Here is a 22,968-nt window from a genome sequence, read left to right as displayed (position 1 = left end):
CAAACTGATGTCTTTCTTCCACCTTATCCATTTTTTACGGAGTCAATCTTGCTACCTTTGGGCAGGGCTTATGCCTTTATTTTAATCTACTGTACCTAGTCACCATATGCAGTCTAGAAATAATCTAGCTCTATGTTTAAAACCGTTGATAATCACAGAATACGAGGTCTCCTGGTAAGAATTTATAGCTGCATCTCAAGAAACCCCTTTAGGCACACGATCCTCAGAGGTTATTTGTAGCCAGTCAATACAAACGGCAAAAATTTTCACAAGGATTTAATTAAATATTTTATTAAACAGTGTGGAATTTTATCGCATCACATTCTCCCAATAACTTGTAACTGTTTATAATTACTGCTAATTTTCTGGGCTGTTGCTACAAAACAAAGACGTTCTGTCAGCGGTGACTTTGTTCTGAGTGGAAAGTGCAGCAAACTTATCATCTGTAAATCAAAATGACTGCTGAGGAGTCCAGCCAACTCTCTTGATACTAGGTGCATTGTACAGGGCACAATATAAAATGTAATCATGCAATACAACTGTACAAAATGATTCCTGTTCAAATTAACCTAAAATTTGATCCATTGGGATTTTAGCATATTTATCATCTAGATTAAGTGATATTTTTTGAAGTCACATAACAGATAAAATGTAAATTATTGAAAATACCCTTCATGCTTGGCTTAAAAAGAAAATCAGCCAAGATTAACAGATTCCATGTTCAATGAAGCCTTCTTATTTTGTCTTTTATTAGACTCTTTATTACAGATTCGGCAGTGCTTACAATATCTAGATTTCTATTCTTTTCATTCTTCAGTTTCTTCTAAATTTGATGAATCAAAATCCATAGGCGCTTTGATGATGCTCTCAACTTGTGTTAGCCTTATTTTCAATTTTTGCTGTGCAGCACCATATTCAGCCAAAAGTCTGGCAAACCTTGTTTGTAAACAGTCAAGCATTACTTCTATTTGGTTGACCTTTTCCTCGATATCTTCAGGATCTCTTCCTGCGTTTGCAGCATCTAAATCCAGCAGTCCATCTTTCATAAGGACTTGCTTTCCCTTCTCTTCCAACAAGGCCTTTGCATCTGGGTATTCTGTTAAAGCCTCCATTAGGTCGTCTTTAGACAGACAAAACAAATCTGAATAACCAATGCTTCTAATGTTAGCTGTTCTCCGATTTCCAGCTTTGCTACCTTTAATGTTAAGAATGCTAATCTCCCCAAAGTAGCTGCCATCACTTAGGACCACATATTGAGTAACTCCATCATCAGCAACCACAGCAAGTTTCCCTTCTTTGATGATGTACATTTCTCGCCCAATGTCACCTTTCCGACAGATATAATCTCCAGGACTGTACACCTGAGGCTGTAGTTTTAAGACTAGCTCAACCAGTAAGCCAGCTTCACAATCTGCAAAAATCTGGACTTTCTTTAAAGTTTCCAGATGAACATTGATGGCAATTTCTGCTCGTAATTTATCTGGGAGATACTTCAAGACTTTTCTTTCATCTACTGCCTTCTTATTTGTCCACAAATAATCAAACCACTTGATAACTCTGTTTTCTAAGTCTTTGCTCACATTCCGAAATTGCATGTACTGTTTTATAGCATCAATCCTTGCTTGAAACTCTTCCCTGGCAGCATTCATATTGGAGATCATAGAACCAATATTACCAACAATGGTAGCAAAAATTAATATACCAACTAAGAAGTCAACAACGACAAAGAAATACTCAGCATCTTTCACGGGAGGTGGTGTTTCACCAATAGTTGTCAAGGTCAGTGTTGACCAGTAAAGGCTGTAAAGATACTTTCTAGCCAGCCGGCCAAATTCAGGATGGCTAATATTGGGATAGACCCATGTGTCTGTTCCAAAGCCTATGGCTTTGGAGATTGAAAAATACATACATGCATTCCAGTGGATAATAATCATAATATACATGACAAGATTTGAAATTCTGAATATATTTGGGTAACTTGTTCTTGTTTCTGTTTGCTGGAAGAATTCAAACATACGTGATATTCTAAGTAATCTGTTTATTCGTATTTCTGGGTAGTTCAAGCCTAACCTGAAGTAAAGTAGATCAGTTGGAATGATGGAAAGTACATCTAATTTAAATTGTACTGTTCCCTTATATTTTTTCTTAAGTTTAAGTTCTTCTTTCACCAACAAACCTTGTTCCAGGTAACCTAAAATAAAATGCAGAAATAACTTTGTGATACAATTTTGTTTTATTTTTACTGACATGGCAAAGGGCAAATATATATGATAATTTAGTAACTCCTTGGTAAACCAGTTAACTGTATTATCCTGCCAAGTGCTGAGAATTTTATCATACAGTATTTCCAGTTCCACACCAAATCAGGAATCTAGAAGCAGGTAAATGACAGAATTTGGTAAACGGGCACCAGTATTCATCACCCCCCCCCATTTTTTTCATAATACTGTGAACTCCAATGGAACCATAACTGGGTGAAAATTCTGAACTATTCTGTTTTTCCTGTCACCAATACTACAGTGGTACCTTGGGTTACAGATGCTTCAGCTTACAGATGCTTCAGCTTACAGACTCCACTAACCCAGAAATAGTATCTCGGGTTAAGAACTTTGCTTCAGGATGAGAACAGAAATTGCATGGCGGCGGTGTGGCAGCAGTGGGAGGCCCCATTAGCTAAAGTGGTACCTCAGGTTAAGAACAGTTTCAGGTTAAGAACGGACCTCCAGAACGTTTTAAGTTCTTAACCCGAGGTACCACTGTATCAATGGGACGCAGGTGGCGCTGTGGGTTAAACCAGAGCCTAGGACTTGCCGATCAGAAGGTCGGCGGTTTGAATCCCCACGACGGGGTGAGCTCCTGTTGCTCAGTCCCTGCTCCTGCCAACCTAGCAGTTCAAAAGCACGTCAAAGTGTAAGTAGATAAATAGGTACCGCTCCGGCGGGAAGGTAAACGGCGTTTCCGTGCACTGCTCTGGTTCGCCAGAAGCGGCTTAGTCATGCTGGCCACATGACCCGGAAGCTGTACACTGGGTCCCTCGGCCAATAAAGCGAGATGAGCACCGCAACCCCAGAGTCGGCCACAACTGGACCTAATGGTCAGGGGTCCCTTTACCTTTACCACTGTATCAAGGTGTACAGAATCATTGCTTAGGAGATGAGATGGCAAACTTAGTGCCCCTTTCGTTTATCTTTACAAACATTCTGAGGACGGTCAAACAGAAGAAAGGAGTTGGTTCAAATGGAATGCTCCTGGTCCAATCCTGCAGTTAGTTGGAACAGGAAGTAGTGACAAGTCCTGTCCTCACTTCTCCAGATGGCAGAAGAAACTCATTTGGTTTGGAAAACCTCACAGTTTTTCCATGACATGCAGATCACGAAATTGTGGGCACTACTTGATTACCCGTTTATTGAGAGTTCATCCTGCTCATCAAAGCATGTGTTATCCCACACTTTCCAGTGCATGTTTGCTCCATCACTTCCCTAATCACAAGAAAACCAGTGTTTTTGGGAAAGCGAGGTTATTGTGCTATCAAGTATAACTCTGCAACCCAAATTCACCAGTCTCTGATGGAATCCTACCAAATCCAAACTTCATTCAGCTGTGGGGTGGCTGCTGCTGTGCTTGAGTGTGGCAGAGGGGAAACGAGCTTCTAAAATAGTATTTTACCTTGGGTTGCCACATCCATGACTGGGCTGAACAGGCTTAGGGTCCAACCTAAATCCCACCCCCAGCCAGTGCTGCCCGCCCCACACCCCTGGAATCTCCTGTTTTTGAACTTAATCCAGCCTCAGCTCAGCAAGCTTTGGTTCAACCAGGTGAGTCAGGATGTACAAGTTATACTAGCCTATCTTCAGCTGAGCTAATGTTGGCGACCAAACACTGCCTGCGCCAGGAATCAGCTGGCTGAGCTGGAGATCTGCTGCTATACATTTTCTAAAATAAATAAGGTGGTACTCCGATCCTGCCTTAATATGCATTGTCACTTATTAATGAGAGCAACCAAAATATCATTCTTCCAATAAACGCTATATAAAGGGTCTGGTGACTTCTGTTTCAGTGTATCTGAAGAAGTGTGCATGCACACGAAAGCTCATACCAAGAACAAACTTAGTTGGTCTCTAAGGTGCTACTGGGAGGAATTTTTTTATTTTGTTTTGACTATGGCAGACCAACACAGCTACCTACCTGTATCTAGAACTATATAAAAAGATAGTCTTGAGTTGGCTGGATAAGGCAATGTGGGATGTTTCTATCAGAATATGATACATCAGTTCTAGTGGTGAAACAGGCGACTTTTTAAGATGGGCCGTTTTCCACATAGACACTTTCAATGTCTTGCACAACCCTCCCTAAAGAAAGCTTACTAGGTTACCTTGTCTTTGCTATTCATTTTAACAAGGTAGTATAACAGACAAAAGGTTACTGACCATATGATTCAGCAGAGCATACTCTTACCTGTCCTTGTACGTACAAACATGTCAGCAACATAGAGAATGTCTGATATATAGTCAAAAATGAGCCACATCTCTAGATGGTTGCTTTGAAGTTCATCAAAGCAGGCTCTGGGTAAGAAAGGAAACAGAATTTCAAAATTTAGAATTTGAAAGTAAGCATTTTGGCAATGCAGGCCTTAAACTAGGGATAACAAACCTGTGTCTCCACCCCCTCACCCCGATGTTGTTGAATTGAAACTTTCAAAAAGCCCCAGCCAGCATGGCCCAGCATGATGGAAACTGTTGTCCAACAACATCTGGAGGGCCACAGTTTCCCTACCTCTGTCCTACACAAAAGAACAAAGGGCATTCGCGTGATCTATAGAAATCTACTTCCATCAGTATTAGGCAATTCAATGGGACTGAGGGAAGACTCTCAGTTTATATTTCCCATGATTTGTACACAATGAGTGACCTTTTTACTTCACTCTTGTCCAGTGTTAAGTGTTTGTATATATTCCACTACAAACCCATACCATGCCAATGCAAAAGAACACTTCCCCAAAGTTTACAATGTTTTGCTCATTTGTGGTCTGAGCTTCTAGGGGAAATGGCAAAATGCAGCCAAAAGGAGGTTTAAAAATCAAATGAATCCCAACATTGGTTAAAGTAATATAAACGTCTCCCAGCACAGGTCAAAGTACCGGTATCTGTGAGAACTAGTTGAAGCGTATTCTTTGTATCTTGATCTGCTTGCTCATCAGTGCTTACGTTTAAAATAACCAAATTATGATATGCTGATGGAATGGATGGCAGAGCAATCGCATCATCTTTTCGCTGTCCGCCTGGCTCAAATCAAAATTCTCTCATCCCACATGCAGCTGAGGCTAAATCAAATTTAGGGCAACACTCATTACACAGAGAAGCTCTGCATCTAAATTTATCACAATATGGTTCAGCAAATCATCAACATTTGTATACATTTTCCGAATGTCCAAAGCACTTTGCTTACATTATATCTGCAATCATTACAGACAAGTAAGCACTGCTTTCTCCACACTGCAATAAGTGAAGGGAGAAATGGCACTGATGTTTATTGTGGCCTACCTAAGTTTCAAGTCGGATGTAACATTTTGAGCTGAGGACTTCCTTGTTCACAGCTCAGATTAGCCAAGTTAGCTGCTGAACCATCTAATGGGTTCCCCCTTTAGACACTTCAGAATTGTTTTACTGTTGAAAGGGTCTTGCATCCTTTCATTTCTCCATTTTAGATAAAGCAAAATACCTAATATAGATCAATACACTGCAGCGCTGTGTTGTTTTAAAGTACCTAGCAATGATCATTATCCAATTGTACATGACAGGCAGAGTGATGCAAAACAGCCAGTTGTAATACAAGTTTCCCGAGGGATCAATAACAAATACCTCTTTCTTCTCCCTAAACAGCAAGCAGAAGGAAATTGATATATTAAGAAGCAAGTGGTACATAACAGCCATAATAAATGAAAGCCAACAGCATTTTCCTATTGATTTTAAGGAGTTTACTGAAACATATGCTGCAGTCTAGTACACACTTCTCTGAGAGTAAATGCCATCAAACCTAACCGGACTTACCGTATTTTTCGCTCTATAGGACGCACTTTTCCCCCTCCAAAAATGAAGGGGAAATATGTGTGCGTCCTATGGAGCGAATGCAGGCTTTCGCTGAAGCCTGGAGAGTGAGAGGGGTCAGTGCACATTGACCCCTCTCGCTCTCCAGGCTTCAGGAAGCTATCTGCAAGCCTTTGGAGCGCGGCGGGAGTGCCCGCCACGCTCTGAAGGCTTGCGGATAGCAGCCTACAGCCCGAAGCCCGGGGAGCTGCGTAGCGCGCCCCAGGCTTCGAGCAGATATCCGCAAGCCTTGGGAGCCGGGCGGGAGTTCCCGCCGGGCTCCCAAGGCTTGCGGGTAGCAGCCTCCAAACCCAACCTGGTTTGGAGGCTGGCGGTGGGAGAAAGCAGCACTTCTCCCCACCACCAGCCCCACAAGCTCGAGGGACAGCAGGGAGGCGGAGCTCCGCCTTCCCGCTGTTCCCCGACCTGGTTTGGAGGCTGGCGGTGGGGGAAAGCAGCGCTCCCCCACCGCCAGCCCTAAAGAGCAGGTCGAAAGGAACCCTCCGGAGGCCTAGGGTGAACGCACCTTGAACACACAGAACTCACCTTGTTTTAGAGGGGGAGAACAAGGGGAAAAAAATTTCCCTGTTCTCCCCCTCCTATGGTCCGGTGCGCCCAATAAAGCGAAAAATACGGTACTTCTGAGCAGACAGGCATAACTACACTATAAAAAGTACTTAACGTTGGATGGATCATCATGCTTTCTCCAATTCAGGGGTGGCAAATCTTTTTCAGACCAACGGCCAGATTCTTTAGTGGGCAGATGTCTTGTCTTGGGCTGGCTGGAAGCAGAGGAATGGTGAGGGGGCACCAGCTGGTGAACCCCCAGAGAAAGCAGGCGCAGAGCCAGGGGATTGGTGGTGGGACAACGATGCATTGTCAGAGGGAGAAGAGGGAGCAGACTGGGAGGAGGAGGTCTGGAAGCTGAAGAGGCAACAGGGTCAAGTGAAAAATAGTATGGTAACTTCCTATGGTAGCCCATAAGCATGCCATCGGCCCAGCCCACATGTTCCTTGATTGCAAGGGGAGCTGACACATTTCCTTCCAGGTGTTGTGAACTACAAGTCTCATCAGTTCCAACCAGTATGACCAACAGTCATGGATGATGGGAGTTGTAGTCCACAGCATCTGTAGGGCACCCTATAGGCTACCTGTTAGGTTGTGGGTGAACATATCCAATGACACAGCGATTCTTCAAACAGCTCTTGTTTATTCACAGGCCAGAACAGAACTGAACTGAAGGGTTCAGCCAGCCTGCTTATATAGAGCTCCACTAGAACACAACAGTAACCATTTTCTGTAACTATCCAATCACTGAACGTCACTTTCGTTCCCTTATTTGCATATGTGGACTGAACTATCTACAGTATCCCCCTGCTGACCCAGGGTGAGAACTTCAGCACATAACACTACCCATGCTATATAGTAGTGTCACTAGTGCACTGTGAGGCCCAGCAAAGTGAAAATTATAACATATTTTCAGCCCTGAAAAACACTTACTCCTCTTCCTTATTTTTCTTCTCAGCTTTATCTTTCTGTCTCTCTTGGCTGTCCTTATTTTCCTTGGCCACTGTGTCCTTTTCTTTTTCCTTTTCGCCATCAGATTTGCTGAAAGATTGATGGAAATTATATGTCTTTTACAATAAAAGTAGAACCATCCCTTCAGAAAAGTCTTATTACATATCGCAGTGCATATTTAATTCTTTTATATTTTTTTATTTTCTTTGTACCAAAGAAACACCTTTACAATCAACTGTGAAATACATTTTAAAAACTGATATTGCCGCTATTATTGTAATGGGAGTGGGAGAGGGGAAATAGGTGTGTTGTTAGCATATAGGAGATTTGCTGCTGCAACCATATTAAAAAGTAACATTTATTTTTTGGATGGGTGGAGTGTGGAGAGACAACAACAATACTGTCAGGCTCGCCTAGTTGCCATGCAGGCTTCAGTTTATACTCAACAATGGCCAATTTTCCCACATTAAAAAAATTAATAAATTAGCCATTCCCTAGATCTGTCTCCAGATGTTTCACTTGGCATTCTCTTGGCCTAGTAAAGACATTTCTTGTTACACTCTATACTAACCAGCAATAATGGCTGAAGCAAATGGGCAAGGCAGAACCCTGTACAGTGGTACCTCGGGTTAAGTACTTAATTCGTTCCGGAGGTCCGTACTTAACCTGAAACTGTTCTTAACCTGAAGCACCACTTTAGCTAATGGGGCCTCCTGCTGCCGCCACGCCTCCGGAGCATGATTTCTGTTCTCATCCTGAAGCAAAGTTCTTAACCTGAAGCACTATTTCTGCATTAGTAGAGTCTGTAACCAGAAGCGTATGTAACCTGAAGCATAGGTAACCTGAGGTACCACTGTACTCTATAAAGAAACAATCAGCAGCATTTATCCAGTCGTCCTGCAGATGGCAGCAAGGTCTCAGCTGTTTTTAACAACTAGTGCTCTGCACTGGTATAAAAATTAAAAACACCTTCCATCAACACAGCTATGCGAAAAAGCGAAGGTCATTTGTTTATGAAAGGCTATACGCTTTGCAGGTCTATCCAAATCCAGTAAAATCAACCAAAATTTGCCATTTACTTCGATGGGATGGAAACAGTATTGTTTTCAAAGGAATTTTCAATCTAAATAATTGGATGTAAGTAGATGCTTATGGTGGGGTCAGTGCTCCTTGTGCATGGAAGTTTTTTTGCAGCATTCACACAATGCCAGCACATATTCGCCCCGCCCCCCAGGTATACCTCAGACTTTCCATTTCTGGAGGAAATCCAATTACAAAAAGCCTGACGGCAACAACCCATTTATGATATCTCGGCACGCTTTTTGCAACAGGGTGCTTCTAGGCAATCCTTCTCAGTGTTGGATTGGGGAAGGGACTTAGCTCAGTAACAGGACACCCGATTGCATGCAGTAGGTCGCAGTGTGGTGTAGTGGTTAGAGCATCGGACTAAGACCGGGAAAGCCAGGGTTCAAATCCCCGCTCTGCCCATAGAGCTCACTGAGTGACATTGGGCCTGTCACTGCCTCTCAGCCTAGCCTACCTCACAAGGTTGTTGTGAAGATAAAATAGGGAGGAGTTTAGGGATTTAAAAAAATAGTTTTATAAATGGTGTATCTTCGTTTCTCAATTTTGACCCTTTTACAGGCTTTTGTATGTACTGAGCTATTTTATGCATTGTGACTTGCAGTTACTTTTATCGATCATAGTTTATTTATTGTCATTACTAAGAGTGAATTTCTGCTCAATTGTTATTTGCTGATGTTTGGAGAGTTAAATTTATTGTGTACTACTATAGTCTCATATTGGGTGCCCTGCTCAGCATAGTTCATAGCTTCTCTGAGTTATTCAAGCCCCTTCGCCACAGCAAGGCAGTGATCCATGAAGGGGTATGCAGATAACACAACCTTGATGGCAGAAAGTGAGGAGGAATTAAAGAACCTTTTATTGAGAGTGAAAGAGGAGAGCGCAAAATATGGTCTGAAGCTCAACATCAAAAAAACGAAGAGCATGGCGACTGGTCCCATCACCTCCTGGCAAATAGAAGGGGAAGAAATGGAGGCAGTGAGAGATTTTACTTTCTTGGGCTCCATGATCACTGCAGATAGTGACAGCAGCCACGAAATTAAAAGACACCTGCTTCTTGGGAGAAAAGCAATGACAAACCTAGACAGCATCTTAAAAAGCAGAGACATCACCTTGCCAACAAAGGTCCATATATTAAAAGCTATGGTTTTCCCAGCAGTAATGTATGGAAGTAAGAGCTGGACCATAAAGAAGGCTGATTGCCGAAGAATGGATGCTTTGGAATTATGATGCTGGAGGAGACTCTTGAGAGTCCCATAGACTGCAAGAAGATCAAACCTATCCATTCTTAAGGAAATCAGCCCTGAGTGCTCACTGGAAGGACAGATCCTGAAGCTGAGGCTCCAATACTTTGGCCACCACATGAGAAGAGAAGACTCCCTGGAAAAGACCCTGATGCTGGGAAAGATGGAGGGCACAAGGAAAAGGGGACGACAGAGGACGAGATGGTTGGATGGTTCTCGAAGCTACCAGCATGCGTTTGACCAAACTGCAGGAGGCAGTGGAAGACAGAAGTGCCTGGTGAGCTCTGGTCCATGGGGTCACGAAGAGTCGGACACGACTAAACAACTAAACAACAACAACTATATTCTCATAGATTGTTGCTTTACTTGATTTAAATTGTTCCATTTTAAAGGTACGTTGTATTATGATTTTTTGTATTGGATCATATTATTATAAGGTGCGTGTTGTATATTTTGTTGCTGTAAACTGCCTTATGCATAGTAATACAGAAAGGAGGTATACAAATTAAAAGTGAAATGGGGGGGGGAATGAAACCTATGTACTGCCACCTTGAGCTCCTTGGGATAGGATATACCGTAAATAAAATAAGTAAGCAAACAAGCAAGTAGACCTTGGCTGGAATCCTGAAAAGCCTCTGCTAGTAAGGTAAAAGACCCCTGGGTGGTTAAGTCCAGTCAAATACGTCTGTAGGGTTGCAGTGCTCATCTCGCTTTCAGCCCAAGGGAGCCGGCGTTTGTCCACAGACAACTTTCTGGGTCATGTAGCCAGCATGACAAAACTGCTTCTGGAGCAACGGGACACTGTGACGGAAACCAGAGTGCACGGAACTGCTGTTTACCTTCCCGCCACAGCGGTACCAGTTTATCTACTCGCACTGGCATGCTTTTGAACTGCTATGTATGTTGGCAGGAGCTGGGACCAAACAACAGGAGCTCACCCCATTGTGGGGATTCGAACCGCCGACCTTCTCATCAGCAAGTCAAAGAGGCTCAGTGGTTTAGACCACAGTGCCACCTGCATCCTCTCTGCCAATGAGTATACATCTGAGGAAGATGTACTGACTCCGTATAAGGCAGTTTCCCAATTTCTTATTGGTGTTGTGTTGACAAGACGAGTCACAAAACTAAAGAGCGTTTCCAGCAATCATACAACCACAATTAAAGGATGTTCGATATATAAGGTAGCATGGCATGGCCTAGCCAAATAAAAAACAAAGTTCAGATGACGTTAAACCATTATAAGCCCTCCTAATTTCAATTCCTGGATTGTGCCCCATGTAAGAAAGGCTGCAATCCTAAACACACTAGGAAGTATATTTCACTGAACGTAATAGGACTTAGTGGCTAAATATGTTTTGGATTGCATTGCTTATAGGTAAGTACACATTTAACTAAATTGCGACGGAAAAATGTGATAGCAATATTAGCAAAGGACTTAAGAAGGTCATTCACATGCAGATCGTCCATTAAAAAATTAAAAACCAGTCAACTGGTTCACACTACTCACCTGCTTTCACCATTTTCCACTCCTTTCGTACTTTCGTTTTCGCCCTGAATAGGCAAGCTGTGAACATCTGAATGTGAGTGATGGGTTTTGATCGCCTCTTTGGTCTTTGTGGTCATAATTGAAAGGTATTATCTGGGAGAGGACTGCAAAATGGATCCAAGATTGAAATTCAGACATTAAAACAAAGCTTGATTTCAATCTGCATAGGCATGATCCAGAGAAAAGAAACCATGTCTCATTGATTTCAAACACCCTCCCCTTAAAACCAATGGGATTTAAAAGTGTTTGTGAGGCTGTATCATGACTGGTTTTATTAGAGTGAATAACAGAAAAATAATCAGAAAATAGAAAGAAAAGGGACATGCATATGATCCAGCCAAATCTAAGCACACATAAATCCTATTGATTGCTATAGTTTAGTGAAATACATGCTTAACTCTCCCTCAACCCCTGAAATCAGGGGGATGTAGACAATTAGGAGTAACACCCTTAATAGGGATTAAGCCCCATGTTGGAAACTGTGCTTATGTTTACTTGGATCAAACCAATTTGATCACTGATCTGGTTTCTCTACAACTAATCATTATGCATCTTGAAAAGAAAACAGCAATTTCTCACAGTATAGGCATAGTGATTGCTTCACAATGATCAACAGCCTCAGAGAGGGCTTTTTTTTTTTTTTTTTTTTGCATGATATATTGCAAAATAAACGCACATTGTTTCTTATTTTGTAATGCATAGTTTGCACGTGTTCCTTCCAGGAAGCTGCCAACTTCAGCAAAACGGCATTTCAATATTGCCCACTCCTTGAATTCCATGTAGCATTCCCAGGCAAACTTACATCTACTAATAACCCACCACCACTTTCATTTGTGACTTTTAAACAAAACTGAGCAATGTAAATAACACATACCAACCTCATTCTATTCATTCCATGTGCTGCAGTAAATCCTGAACGGTAATGAAATTCTTCGCTTTCTAAGGAAAGTGTATACAGTATCTAGAACAAAACGAAGAGGAGGGGAAGGAGGGAATAAATTAACTCTAGTGAAGAGGATGCCAGCAATACAGTTGCAATAAGATGGTATTACAGTGCCTGTGTGCGCTCACCTTGGAAACGTAATCTGCTGTTCTGTGTAATGAAGGCAATCCCTTAAATCGCCTCACTCTAGCAGCCATCACCATAATGAAAATCCAAAATGAAGCTGGGAACAAATTACCCTTTTGAAGTGCAGTACGTACTTTCAAAATATGCAATGTACCGTATTTTTCCGTGTATAAGATGCCCCCATGTATATTTTGGGGGACTCCAAATTAAGAAAACACCCCTCAGGACAACCCGTGTATAAGACGAGCCCCAATTTTAAACCTAATTTTTTGGTTAAAAAAACCCCTAGTCATATACATGGAAAAATACAGTAAGTAGCAACATTCCAAGGGCAGAACACAAACACCTAGTAAAACATATTTGACCCCATTGTTGATTGAGATTTTGAGCTAGAAAAAAACGATAAACACCTTTATTTATAGCTGTCACTCACCACACCACCCCCAAGCACTCTGTATGTCTAGCAGCTGTGTCAGGCAGAAATTCAACACGTTTAGGTGTTTTCCCATCAGGAGTAGGAAAGAAAACTCCACCTGCAGATTTCTGTATGCCATACAATTTTCACGGACACAGAGGATTTTAACCAGTGCTATTCCAACTTGGAGCAGACCCACTGAAATTAATTACCATTTCATTAATTGTCCATTAGTTTCATTGGGTCTACTCTAAGCAGGATTAGCACTGGCTACAAACCATAGTGTCCCTTAAGAAAATGATAACAACCTAGCATCAGCTTAGGAATATTAATAATATGAATATTACGCATGGGCACTGTGAAAGACTAAGGTTCTTATGACAGTCTCAAGTGACAGCTATCATCCATCTCTGGGTATCATATCAGCTCCGATTTGTGCTTCACCCCATAATGGTCAATAAGGGCACAGAACAGTAAGGATACAAAATAGGACTTTCCCCACTTGGTTCTGTTGGATATTCTCTCATCATTTGTTCCAGAAACAGAGAAGAACAGAGAAGAAGTTTCAAAAAGAAGCAGAAGGCTGATTGTTTAGTCTCTGCAAGGACATTTTCTGTGGGAACTGTTCTTTGGACATGCGCAGTATGACAGGAAGTACTGCTAACAATGGTTCTGTGTAACTTGCTGTAACTTGTTGTGAGTCTCTTGCTTGTGTCTTACGGTGAGAGAAGCAGAAAGACTCTTGGACTTTGTTGGGCTCTAAGCCTGCCTTGACCATGGCAGTGGTGAATGTCTGTATATATTTGCTACCAATATGCTATTATGTACATCAAGTAAATCCCTACACTTGACTGAATCTTTAAGGCTTCCATGAATGTTTATTGCCTACTGTATATACCTTCAACCCTGAAGATGCTTCCAAGGAACGAGATATGTTGAGATGTAACTCTACTGAGTATGGATACTGGCACACACACTCAGAGAAAATGATGACAGACCCAATCCTTCTAAATCATCCATCAGAGGTTGATGGCTTGACCCAACAGGTTTAACCACCCTTTGGGACACTCTATCCAGGAAACAGAGGCCAGCTCATACCTTGTTTAGCTTCCACCAACAGCTAAAGACTTATTCTCTAAGGTATCTGTAAGTTAGTGCTGTTTTATATTATGTTTTCCTATCATTGTTATTTGGCTTTTTAAAAACAAGATATCATCACTCTTGAGTTCTCTTGGAACAGAGCTGGACTCAGAAACTTTATAGGGCTGGCGGACTGGCTGGTTGGGCTCCCATGCCCGCTTGCTTGCTTACTGTGATGCTACCTCAGCTCCTGGCAACCAACACCCCCTGGCCAGCCCCAGAGGCATCGTTTGCCTGAGGAGCTTGTAGCTAGGGCTGCTGCAACAAACAGCTGTGCAAGCCTTTGGGGGGAAGAGACGTGAAAGGGCATCAGTGGTGGGAAGGGAAGAGGGACAAAGGCCAGTGTTGCCCACAGCACCCCTGACCATCATTCAAGGCACCCCAAGGTGCCATGGCACTTTGCTTGAAAACCACTGCTGTACATCTTTCTTTTGAAGCACCTGACTCAATATAAGATTGGGGTACTTATCCCTTTGGAAGTGACTCCTACTTGGAGTCACAGTAGTAGCCTCTGAAAAGCCAATTCTTTGTAGTTTACTCTCATATTGCCTCTGTAATGAATGAGTCTCCAATTCACATGTGATTTCACTGAACACATCATTCTTTCCCACAGCAGCAGCAGCACCTGGTAGAGCATATGCGTGCATACACAAACACATGTATCAGCCGTAGTGGGGAAGGAAATGTGGTGATCAGTGGCACTCCTCACAGGAGTGTGAGCTATGAGTGTCAGTGTTTGTTTTACTCTGAATATAACATCCACATGCCTTTGGCAGAGGTGTCCAGGACAAGAGGAAAATAAAACTTCTAGGATTAGTCAACATCTCTGCAAAAAAATTAAAACTAAATGCTCCTGCACCCGCCATGCACACATCATGAAGCTTGTTATCTTGGATGAACTGGAGAAGGATAGCAGCAGCAGATTTTTATTTTTATTTAAAGCTATCTTTAATCTCTTCTTACATCTCGCTTAGTCAGGTCTTTTCTAATTCCTCTAAATCTCATTAAGGCTGCCACCATTCAGAAGCTTCTAGGCATTTGCGAGAAGGCAGAACTCCAAATTGTTCTGTGCTCCTGGACAGATCCTAAATGTTTTGATGTTTGACTTAGAACAATTCCTAAAGGTATTGAAGGGGTGTAATTGTAGAAAACACCTTCATTCCACACACTCCTTACGCCTGACTGTTAATTAAATGTCTATGTGTACAACCAAAAAATACACCATCACTCTTCTTTTAAATATTCTTTTATCGATTTTCATCTCGTAGAGCCCAACAAATACATCTCAATATAAAGTACTCCAAAAGAGAGGGGGGAATGGAGCAGGAGGAATGGGATGAGAGTGCTGGATGCTGGAGAACAGCTGGAGAACATCTGGGAGTGCTGAGCTTTGCAGTAGGGAGTGGCTAAGTGGATGGAAAAAGACCTCCCAGCCCTAATTTCTCAGCAGAGAAGGGATTGCTACCTCAACCAGGCCCTGCTCCCTATTAGTGTGATCTCCCTGGCAACCAGGGAAGCATAGAATCCTAGAACCATAGAGTTGGGAGGGACCACGAGGACCATCTAGTCTAGGGTTTCCCAAACTTGGATCTCCAGCTGTTTTTGGATTACAATTCCCATCATCCCTGACCTGCTAGCTATGGATGATGGGAGTTGTAGTCCAAAAACAGCTGGAGACCCAAGTTTGGGAAACCCTCATCTAGTCCTAACCCCTGCAATCTGGGCTCGTATTGGATAATGAACTGGTTGGACAGATTCTACCCTGGTTGACATGTGCGCCAGCACAAATAGTCCCAACCTACCTGCAGGTAGGTTGTCAGGTCCCATAACTTAGTACACAAACTGCACCAATGACTGTGCCTGCCTCCCTCTTCCAAAGATGGTGCGCATCAGGTGTTGTCTTAGTATGGGCCTAGTCAAGTACCGCAGAGCTCTGCTTTGAATGTTTGAACTTTGTAACCTGTTCTATGTTTAGGCCGTGTAATGATCTGGAGGATAAAACCTTTGGTAACAATTGAGCAAGGTCTGAGTACTGCATCTCAGAGTGGGAGCTAAGACACCCTAATACAGTGGTACCTCGGGTTAAGAACTTAATTCGTTCCGGAGGTCCGTTCTTAGCCTGAAACTGTTCTTAACCTGAAGCACCACTTTAGCTAATGGGTCCTCCCGCTGCTGCCGCGCCACCGGAACACGATTTCTGTTCTCATCCTAAAGCAAAGTTCTTAACCTGAAGCACTATTTCTGGGTTAGCGGAGTCTGTAACCTGAAGCGCCTGTAACCTGAGGTACCACTGTACAAACCACCAGAGCAACTGACCCCAAAGAGGTGTTGCTGATGTCAACAGCAAAGATGTGAGGCAAAAGACAATGGGTTATGCATAGTTTTTTCCTAAATAGCACACAGAGATGACTTGAGCTTGCTATCAGACAACTTCTAGGCCAGAAGTTGTACCATGGCGAACATGCAGTTCAGCACAGAACTTGTCGATTTGTTTGCCTCAAAGTTTTGAGCAGTAGACTTCATGGGCGTAGCCGGGGGGGGGCAGCTGCCCCTCATTTAAAAAATCAGTAAAAATACATAGCTGAGGTTTTGCTCCCCCCTAAAAAAGGGCCTGTCCTTCCCCCAACAAAAATTCTGGCTATGCCCATGGCAGACTTTAGTTAATGCAGGTGCTGGCACTCATGAGTTCATCTCCAATTACCAGAAAAAAAGAACATTTTCTCTGAAGCCAGCTTTTTACCCAGAGGGCTGAGCACGGGAACAATTTTCTTGCAACAGGAAAACCATTTTCTTGACAGACACTGTTCCAGAAATACTGAGCCTGAGGACAGAACCACTCCATATTGGGACAGAAAACAAGACTTTTCTAAACTTGCTTCCTTGTCAATTGGAGCTCAGCCTTGGGTGTCTTGAAAACCTTAGCTGAGGGGAAGAAGAAATAGAATAGTTTACGCTGACGTGTTCAGGCTAGATGTTCTTTTTTCCTGTTGGATATCAGAACTGCCATTTGTAAAAGGGAAAAATATCTAATGCTTCCTTGTGAGTTAGTCAAATCTTTCAAATGCCAGAAGGAAGCCTATGGAAGTTCCATCTAGAAGTTCCCTCCTTTCTGAACCCAGATCTTGCTCCCCCCCCACCACCACCACCATGAAGCTGACCACAATTAGGGTTGCCAGCTCTGGCTGAGAAAATTCCTGGAGAGGCTTCCGAGCGGACATCAAAATTCTACATGTTGCTTTACCCCTCTCAATGCTGGTTAGGATTCACAGGCCCAGTTCCACCTCTTCAACTCCCCTTTAAACTATAAACCTCAGGGAGAGGGGTGGGTCTCACCCATTTCAGCCACCCTCCTAAGTATTCTCCCTCCCTGAAGCTAGTGGCCAGCATGACACTTTCATCCTGAAGTACTGGGAAATACAGTAAATGTCAAGTTTTTACCTTAAAGCTGAATTGGCTTGCTCTTGGCTTCCTTCCAGCTGAGTTGAGCAGCAGCAACAGCAGGAGAGGGCTTTTGACTTCCTGCTCTGCTAGGGGCTCCCTGGAGTGGTTTGCTATAGCATCCAGTAAGATGCGATAGCATCTTCTGTTTCTCTCTCTGACAGCATCTGGAACAAGGAACTGTCAATACAGGCAAAAGTGCCTATGTTTTTAAAAAGCTACTTGACAGAACAATGGGCTGCTGCTGATGCGAGGGAAGGAAAACAATCCTCCCTTGTTACAATCACATTAAAATCAAGCATTCTGTTTTATTGGTTTGCCAACACAGCAGCCTCAGTTTATAGACACAAGAATATTCATGCACTGCATCTGTAACCCAGTGTCCTCAGCCAATACCAGCAACTGCAATCCTCCATATGGCTTGGCCCTCCCAGATCCCTTTTACAAGTGGTCATCTTAATTCTCATTCAGTATGTACACAAACTCTAGAACAAAGGCCACACTTATGCCCATTGATTTTGCTAGGTTTGTACAGTACCTCTTTGCTTTTAAAATGACACAATTTATGCCTCTGAAACAATGTCTTGTGTTAAAACTAGCGTAGAATATTGATTTGGAGCAAAATACGTGGCTATGTTTTCTGCCTCTGTCACAACTGGAACTCGAATGCAAGGTGGGAATTAAGGATGCAATGGGACTTGTTTGTGAGTAGACATTTACAGGCTTGTACTGTAAAAACAGAAGGGACGCGGGTGGCGCAGTGGGTTAAACCAGAGCCTAGGACTTGCCGATCAGAAGGTTGGCGGTTCGAATCCCCGCAACGGGGTGAGCTCCCGTTGCTCGGTCCCAGCTCCTGCCAACCTAGCAGTTCAAAAGCACACCAAAAAGTGCAAGTAGATAAATAGGTACCGCTCCGGCAGGAAGGTAAACAGCGTTTCCATGCGCTGCTCTGGTTCGCCAGAAGTGGCTTAGTCATGCTGGCCACATGACCTGGAAGCTGTACGCTGGCTCCCTTGGCCAATAAAGCAAGATGAGCGCCACAATCCCAGAGTCAGCCACGACTGGACCTAATGGTCAGGGGTCCCTTTACCTTTACTGTAAAACACATACATAGCCTTTTTCCACGCATCTGCTGCCTTCCTATTTGCTGTCTATGATGCCTGGAGCCCTGTTCACTACAGCAGCTGCAAGAAGGGGCAGATGAAGTACTTGGTTGCTTTGTCTTCCATTTAACCAGTAGTTTGAATTGGAGCCTGGTAACTCTGGCTTAAGGCTTGTGAAATGGAAGTGTTGCGGAATCAGGCAGCAAATTGGCAGACAATTATACAGTTGAAGGTGGCTTTGTCTGGATTGTTAAAGCTTGGGGAAATTACTTTTGCTATTTCATAACTATTCTTAAACCAGAAAAACAAGTTGTGAGTTTCGGGTGGATAGACAGAGGTAAACAATATAAAATTCATAGTGATTAACAAGACATTTGGAAGCAACACAACTCATGCAACATTTACTAACGGTGCCATCCTAATTATATCTGCTGGAGGAGAAAGTTCCGTTGAATTCAATGGTGCTTACTCCCAGGTAAAGCAGGATTAGGGCTGTAGTATTAATTCCCAGTCAATTTCTTTAGGGAGAGGAAGCATATATCATATGGATTTCACATACACCTACCCATGCATAGAAGCTGAGTTACTTACAGTCAATTACTGGAGATGCTGCAAACCTGCAGCTTTCTGTTGTTTCTCTGAGTAAATTGCAGATTATTTCTCTACTCATGCTACCCTCTTAACCAGGAGTTCTCTCTCATATTATCTTTATTTGCCTAAATCAGTAGTTGCATAAAAATTATGACATCTACAAACCACTTAAAAATTTAATGAAGCAATTCTCACTCCACTTATCAAAATATAAACTTTAAAAGTACTGTGTTGTTCCTGGAAACATTAGTTTGACTAGTGCTCCTGTTGCTACATTTGGTTCTGAGAATAGAGCTCTACATTTGTTATCTTCCTATGTACTATTAATCAGTGCTTCTCTCATTTTCCTACTCATATTGAAATACTGCCCCTCAATGAGGCCAAACTTAGATTCACAAAATGTTTAGGGGTATGCGTACCTGTGTATGTCCCCAGAAAAAAGCACTGCTATTAATGCTTTGAGGGGGTATTCGGGTAGCAGGGTATGCTTCCAACTGCATGACTCCCACTATATAGTTTTTAAATGGGTTAGGGGCTAGTAGCCATCAAGCATTGTGTAGCATAGCAGGAGAAGAAAGGAATATTATTTAAGGCTTTCCACTGCCAGGACCAGGGAAACTACTCTGAGCTGGTGTAGGATGCACTTCAACATATATTCAATATTATATTCAACAACTTAGAACTATAATAATGATTGTTTCATATTCACCGCCTGCCTTGGTTATCATAGAGCTACATATTTTCCTAGTAAGGAGATGGACATTTCTCCTACATTTATAGGCAAATATGCCAATCGTTTATGCGCTGCTCTGGTTCGCCAGAAGCAGCTTAGTCATACTGGCCACATGACCCAGAAGCTGTACACCGGCTTCCTCGGCCAATAAAGCGAGATGAGCGCCGCAACCCCAGAGTTGGCCACAACTGGACCTAATGCTCAGGGGTCCCTTTACCTTTATGTCAATTGTTGGGTTTGTGCTTAAAACAGCCAACTACACTTATGGGTTTGTGCTTAAAACAGCCAACTACACAGAACTGTAATAGCCATTTTAAGAGTTACTGAGGCCCAAGTAAGTAACCTTCAAAACAAACCTCCAGAACCAGAAACAAGACCACAATCCCAAAACCAATTACAGATGATCAACTAGTTTTAGAATTACGAAAGACACAGGCGTGTACTACTCTGCTCCCCAATGGCAGCATAGTTCAAAATAAACAACAGTCCTAATAATATGCCCTTTTTTGCTCCTGGACCCCAGAATCTTCTTCAATAATACTCAATATGTATGAAGTATGCATTATTTGCTGAGCCTTCATTGTTGAATTCGGTCCTCTACTTAGCAGTTAGCAATACATGGGACTTAACTCCATTGAATTCCACAGGACTTATGGTACTTCTAAACAGACATGGATGTGGTTGTACTGTTAACTGATAACAGATAAAACAAAGTTATACTGTATATGGTTTGCAAATCAAATGAAGTTTAAGTCGGCTCTGTAGTTAAAAAGGCACATTGTAAAGTTAACTCACTGTACCAGGCTAATAATAATAAATACTATAATGTAAGTACCATTAGTGTGTATGGCACCTGACAGTGGGCAACAGGATACATCTCTGCCTCAACAAGTTTATGGTCTAATTTATTATTGGGGAAATTAAAAGCAGAGGAATCAGTAAATATAAAAGGAATACACAGTTTCAGTTAACTAGTTTATGCTACCATTGTTTCTACACACACACAATATTAACACAAACCGATATCCAAAATGGCAATATCCAAAACCAGCAGAGAAACATTTCAGCCTTTGAGATAGGTACTTTAAAGGAAGACTGCGACACGAAAGCATAAATTACTGTTGCTCAAGAGTTTCAGTGCTATCACTTTTGGACTGAAGGGCGTCTTGCGCTATATCTGTTAACTGGCCTACTTACAAGTCGGTTATCAACTGACAACAGGGTTTTGCGAATGGCCACAGTTAATGGTATAATCATCACCTAATGCACTTTCTGTATTTCACTTCATTCTGACCTGATCACAATTTGCCTCCACCATGTGATCCTATTCTCATAACTTCATGCTTCTGATTAATTAGTCTGTAGTTTGTACCATAAGAAATGTGTTGGCCTTTAAGGGGCCAAAAGCCTCTCCCCAGCCACAATAAATTAATATTGCTATTCCTCTGGAAATCCTACATGTTAAAAGATTAAAGGTGCACACAGATGCAACTTACAGAAATTTGCTGACTTTTCTTTTTTTTTTACTGACCTTTGTGCCTTTAAGAACAGTTGGAACTTAGGTGGTGACACTTATCTCTTGGGTTGTGAAAAGCCAAGGCTCCTTCTCCTCAATCTGTTTACAATCCTGTTTAGTCAGCATGGATTCATTGCTTCCAACACAAATTAACCACCTCTTTGTACTCAGAACAAAGTAAGGATGCTCAGGGATCATGGCTCCTTTTAACTTTCTGAAGGCAGACTTAAGGCAGCATTGATACTAATCCCTGCTGGTGGCAGAGAGGCTTAAAGTGGTGTTTGCTTACTGGATTACTAACGCACGTGAAAAGCCTCTATTGACAGTGCAACTCTGTATACACAACAGTATATTTTTATTACGGTAAGTTAAATTGAGTTTACTCCCTTGGTAAAGGGTGCAGGATTCCAGCAGCCTCAGCAGACCTTCCCACACTGATGACATTTACACACGGAACAAACCTGCCTGTGTGTGTTTAAGTGTAGTTGGAGTGGCCTGACTACGGAGTAATAAGGTAAAGGGACCCCTAACCATTAGGTCCAGTCGTGGCCGACTCTGGGGTTGCAGTGCTCATCTCGCTTTATTGGCCGAGGGAGCCGGCGTACAGCTTCCGGGTCAGGTGGCCAGCATGACTAAGCCACTTCTGGCAAACCAGAGCAGCGCACGGAAATGCCGTTTACCTTCCCGCCAGAGTGGTACCTATTTATCTACTTGCACTTTGACGTGCTTTTGAATTGCTAGGTTGGCAGGAGCAGGGACTGAGCAATGGGAGCTCACCCCATCATGGGGATTCAAACCACCAACCTTCTGATCGGCAAGTCCTAGGCTCTGTGGTTTAACCCACAGCGCCACCCACGTCCCACACAGGGCTTTTCCCCCCAGGTGGGCGCCACTGCCATTCTAAGAGAACGAGGGAGGTGTTCATGGTGAGCACTTCTTTCCCCAGAAAAATAACAGAATACAAACAGTATGGTTGTGGTGTGGGTGCATCTTCTCCATTGCTCTTGAGCTAGAACATTAATAGAAAGTAATTCAGATTAGTAAACAAGAATAGTATTATTTATTAAATTTGTATACTGCCCTTCAGCCAATGATCTCTGGGGCCTTTCACAACAGAAGGACACAAAATGAGAATGCAAAGTACATAATAAAACAAAAACGAACCACTAACCGCCCCCCTGCCCCCAACACATCTGAGTGTATTAATCAGTCTAGTTGAAAAGAAAGGTTTATCCTCCATGACTCTGGAGAAACTGGTTTTGGGTAGGGGCTCGGATGCCTCAGCCTTGAAGAAGTTTACCCCCTCCGAATGGTGGAAGTGGGTAATGGAAATGAGGCGAGGCTCATATCACTTCTGCAAGGAGCTTCGCCATACCAGGAACGCGGGCTAGCGCGGAGTTCCCTCGCCCGACAACTCGCCATTGTTGCGTCACAATGGACCGGCGAGGAGGAGGAGGAGGAGGAGGATGGGCATGTGGAAGAAGCGAGA

At 42.8% G+C, this 22,968-nt stretch overlaps 1 protein-coding gene and 2 long non-coding RNA genes across 4 annotated transcripts in view; 1 reads left to right on the top strand and 2 right to left on the bottom strand.

The window, feature by feature from the left end:
- The window catches only part of NFXL1 (nuclear transcription factor, X-box binding like 1), a 70,458-nt gene extending 56,812 nt beyond the window's left edge, over positions 1–13,646 (bottom strand). The window contains exons 1-5 of one of the 2 annotated variants that reach the window (XM_081875694.1): positions 12,353–13,646; positions 11,436–11,578; positions 7,584–7,691; positions 5,719–5,871; positions 4,456–4,562 (exon numbers count right to left, since the gene is read on the bottom strand). In XM_081875694.1, the coding sequence (XP_081731820.1) occupies positions 4,456–4,562; positions 5,719–5,871; positions 7,584–7,691; positions 11,436–11,551 (484 nt within the window). In that variant the 5' untranslated portion in view covers positions 11,552–11,578; positions 12,353–13,646. The remainder of the gene's footprint in view (positions 1–4,455; positions 4,563–5,718; positions 5,872–7,583; positions 7,692–11,435; positions 11,579–12,352) is intronic. The other variant, XM_081875695.1, reaches the window with a different exon arrangement.
- On the top strand, positions 12,359–18,025 carry LOC309349741. The gene is made up of 2 exons (XR_014160155.1): positions 12,359–12,422; positions 16,831–18,025. It is a non-coding gene; the product is annotated as an uncharacterized lncRNA (long non-coding RNA).
- LOC309349699 lies at positions 16,940–22,850 on the bottom strand. The gene is made up of 4 exons (XR_014160105.1): positions 22,780–22,850; positions 22,446–22,488; positions 17,537–17,703; positions 16,940–17,020 (listed from the first exon to the last, which is right to left on the bottom strand). It is a non-coding gene; the product is annotated as an uncharacterized lncRNA (long non-coding RNA).
- Positions 22,851–22,968: the final 118 nt, after the last annotated feature.

This window comes from Podarcis erhardii (assembly GCF_964252035.2).
Source record: "Podarcis erhardii genome assembly, chromosome: 9".
Classification (NCBI taxonomy): domain Eukaryota; kingdom Metazoa; phylum Chordata; class Lepidosauria; order Squamata; family Lacertidae; genus Podarcis; species Podarcis erhardii.
Note: the sequence above shows the minus strand (reverse complement) of the source record. Positions and strands in the feature narration are given on the sequence as shown.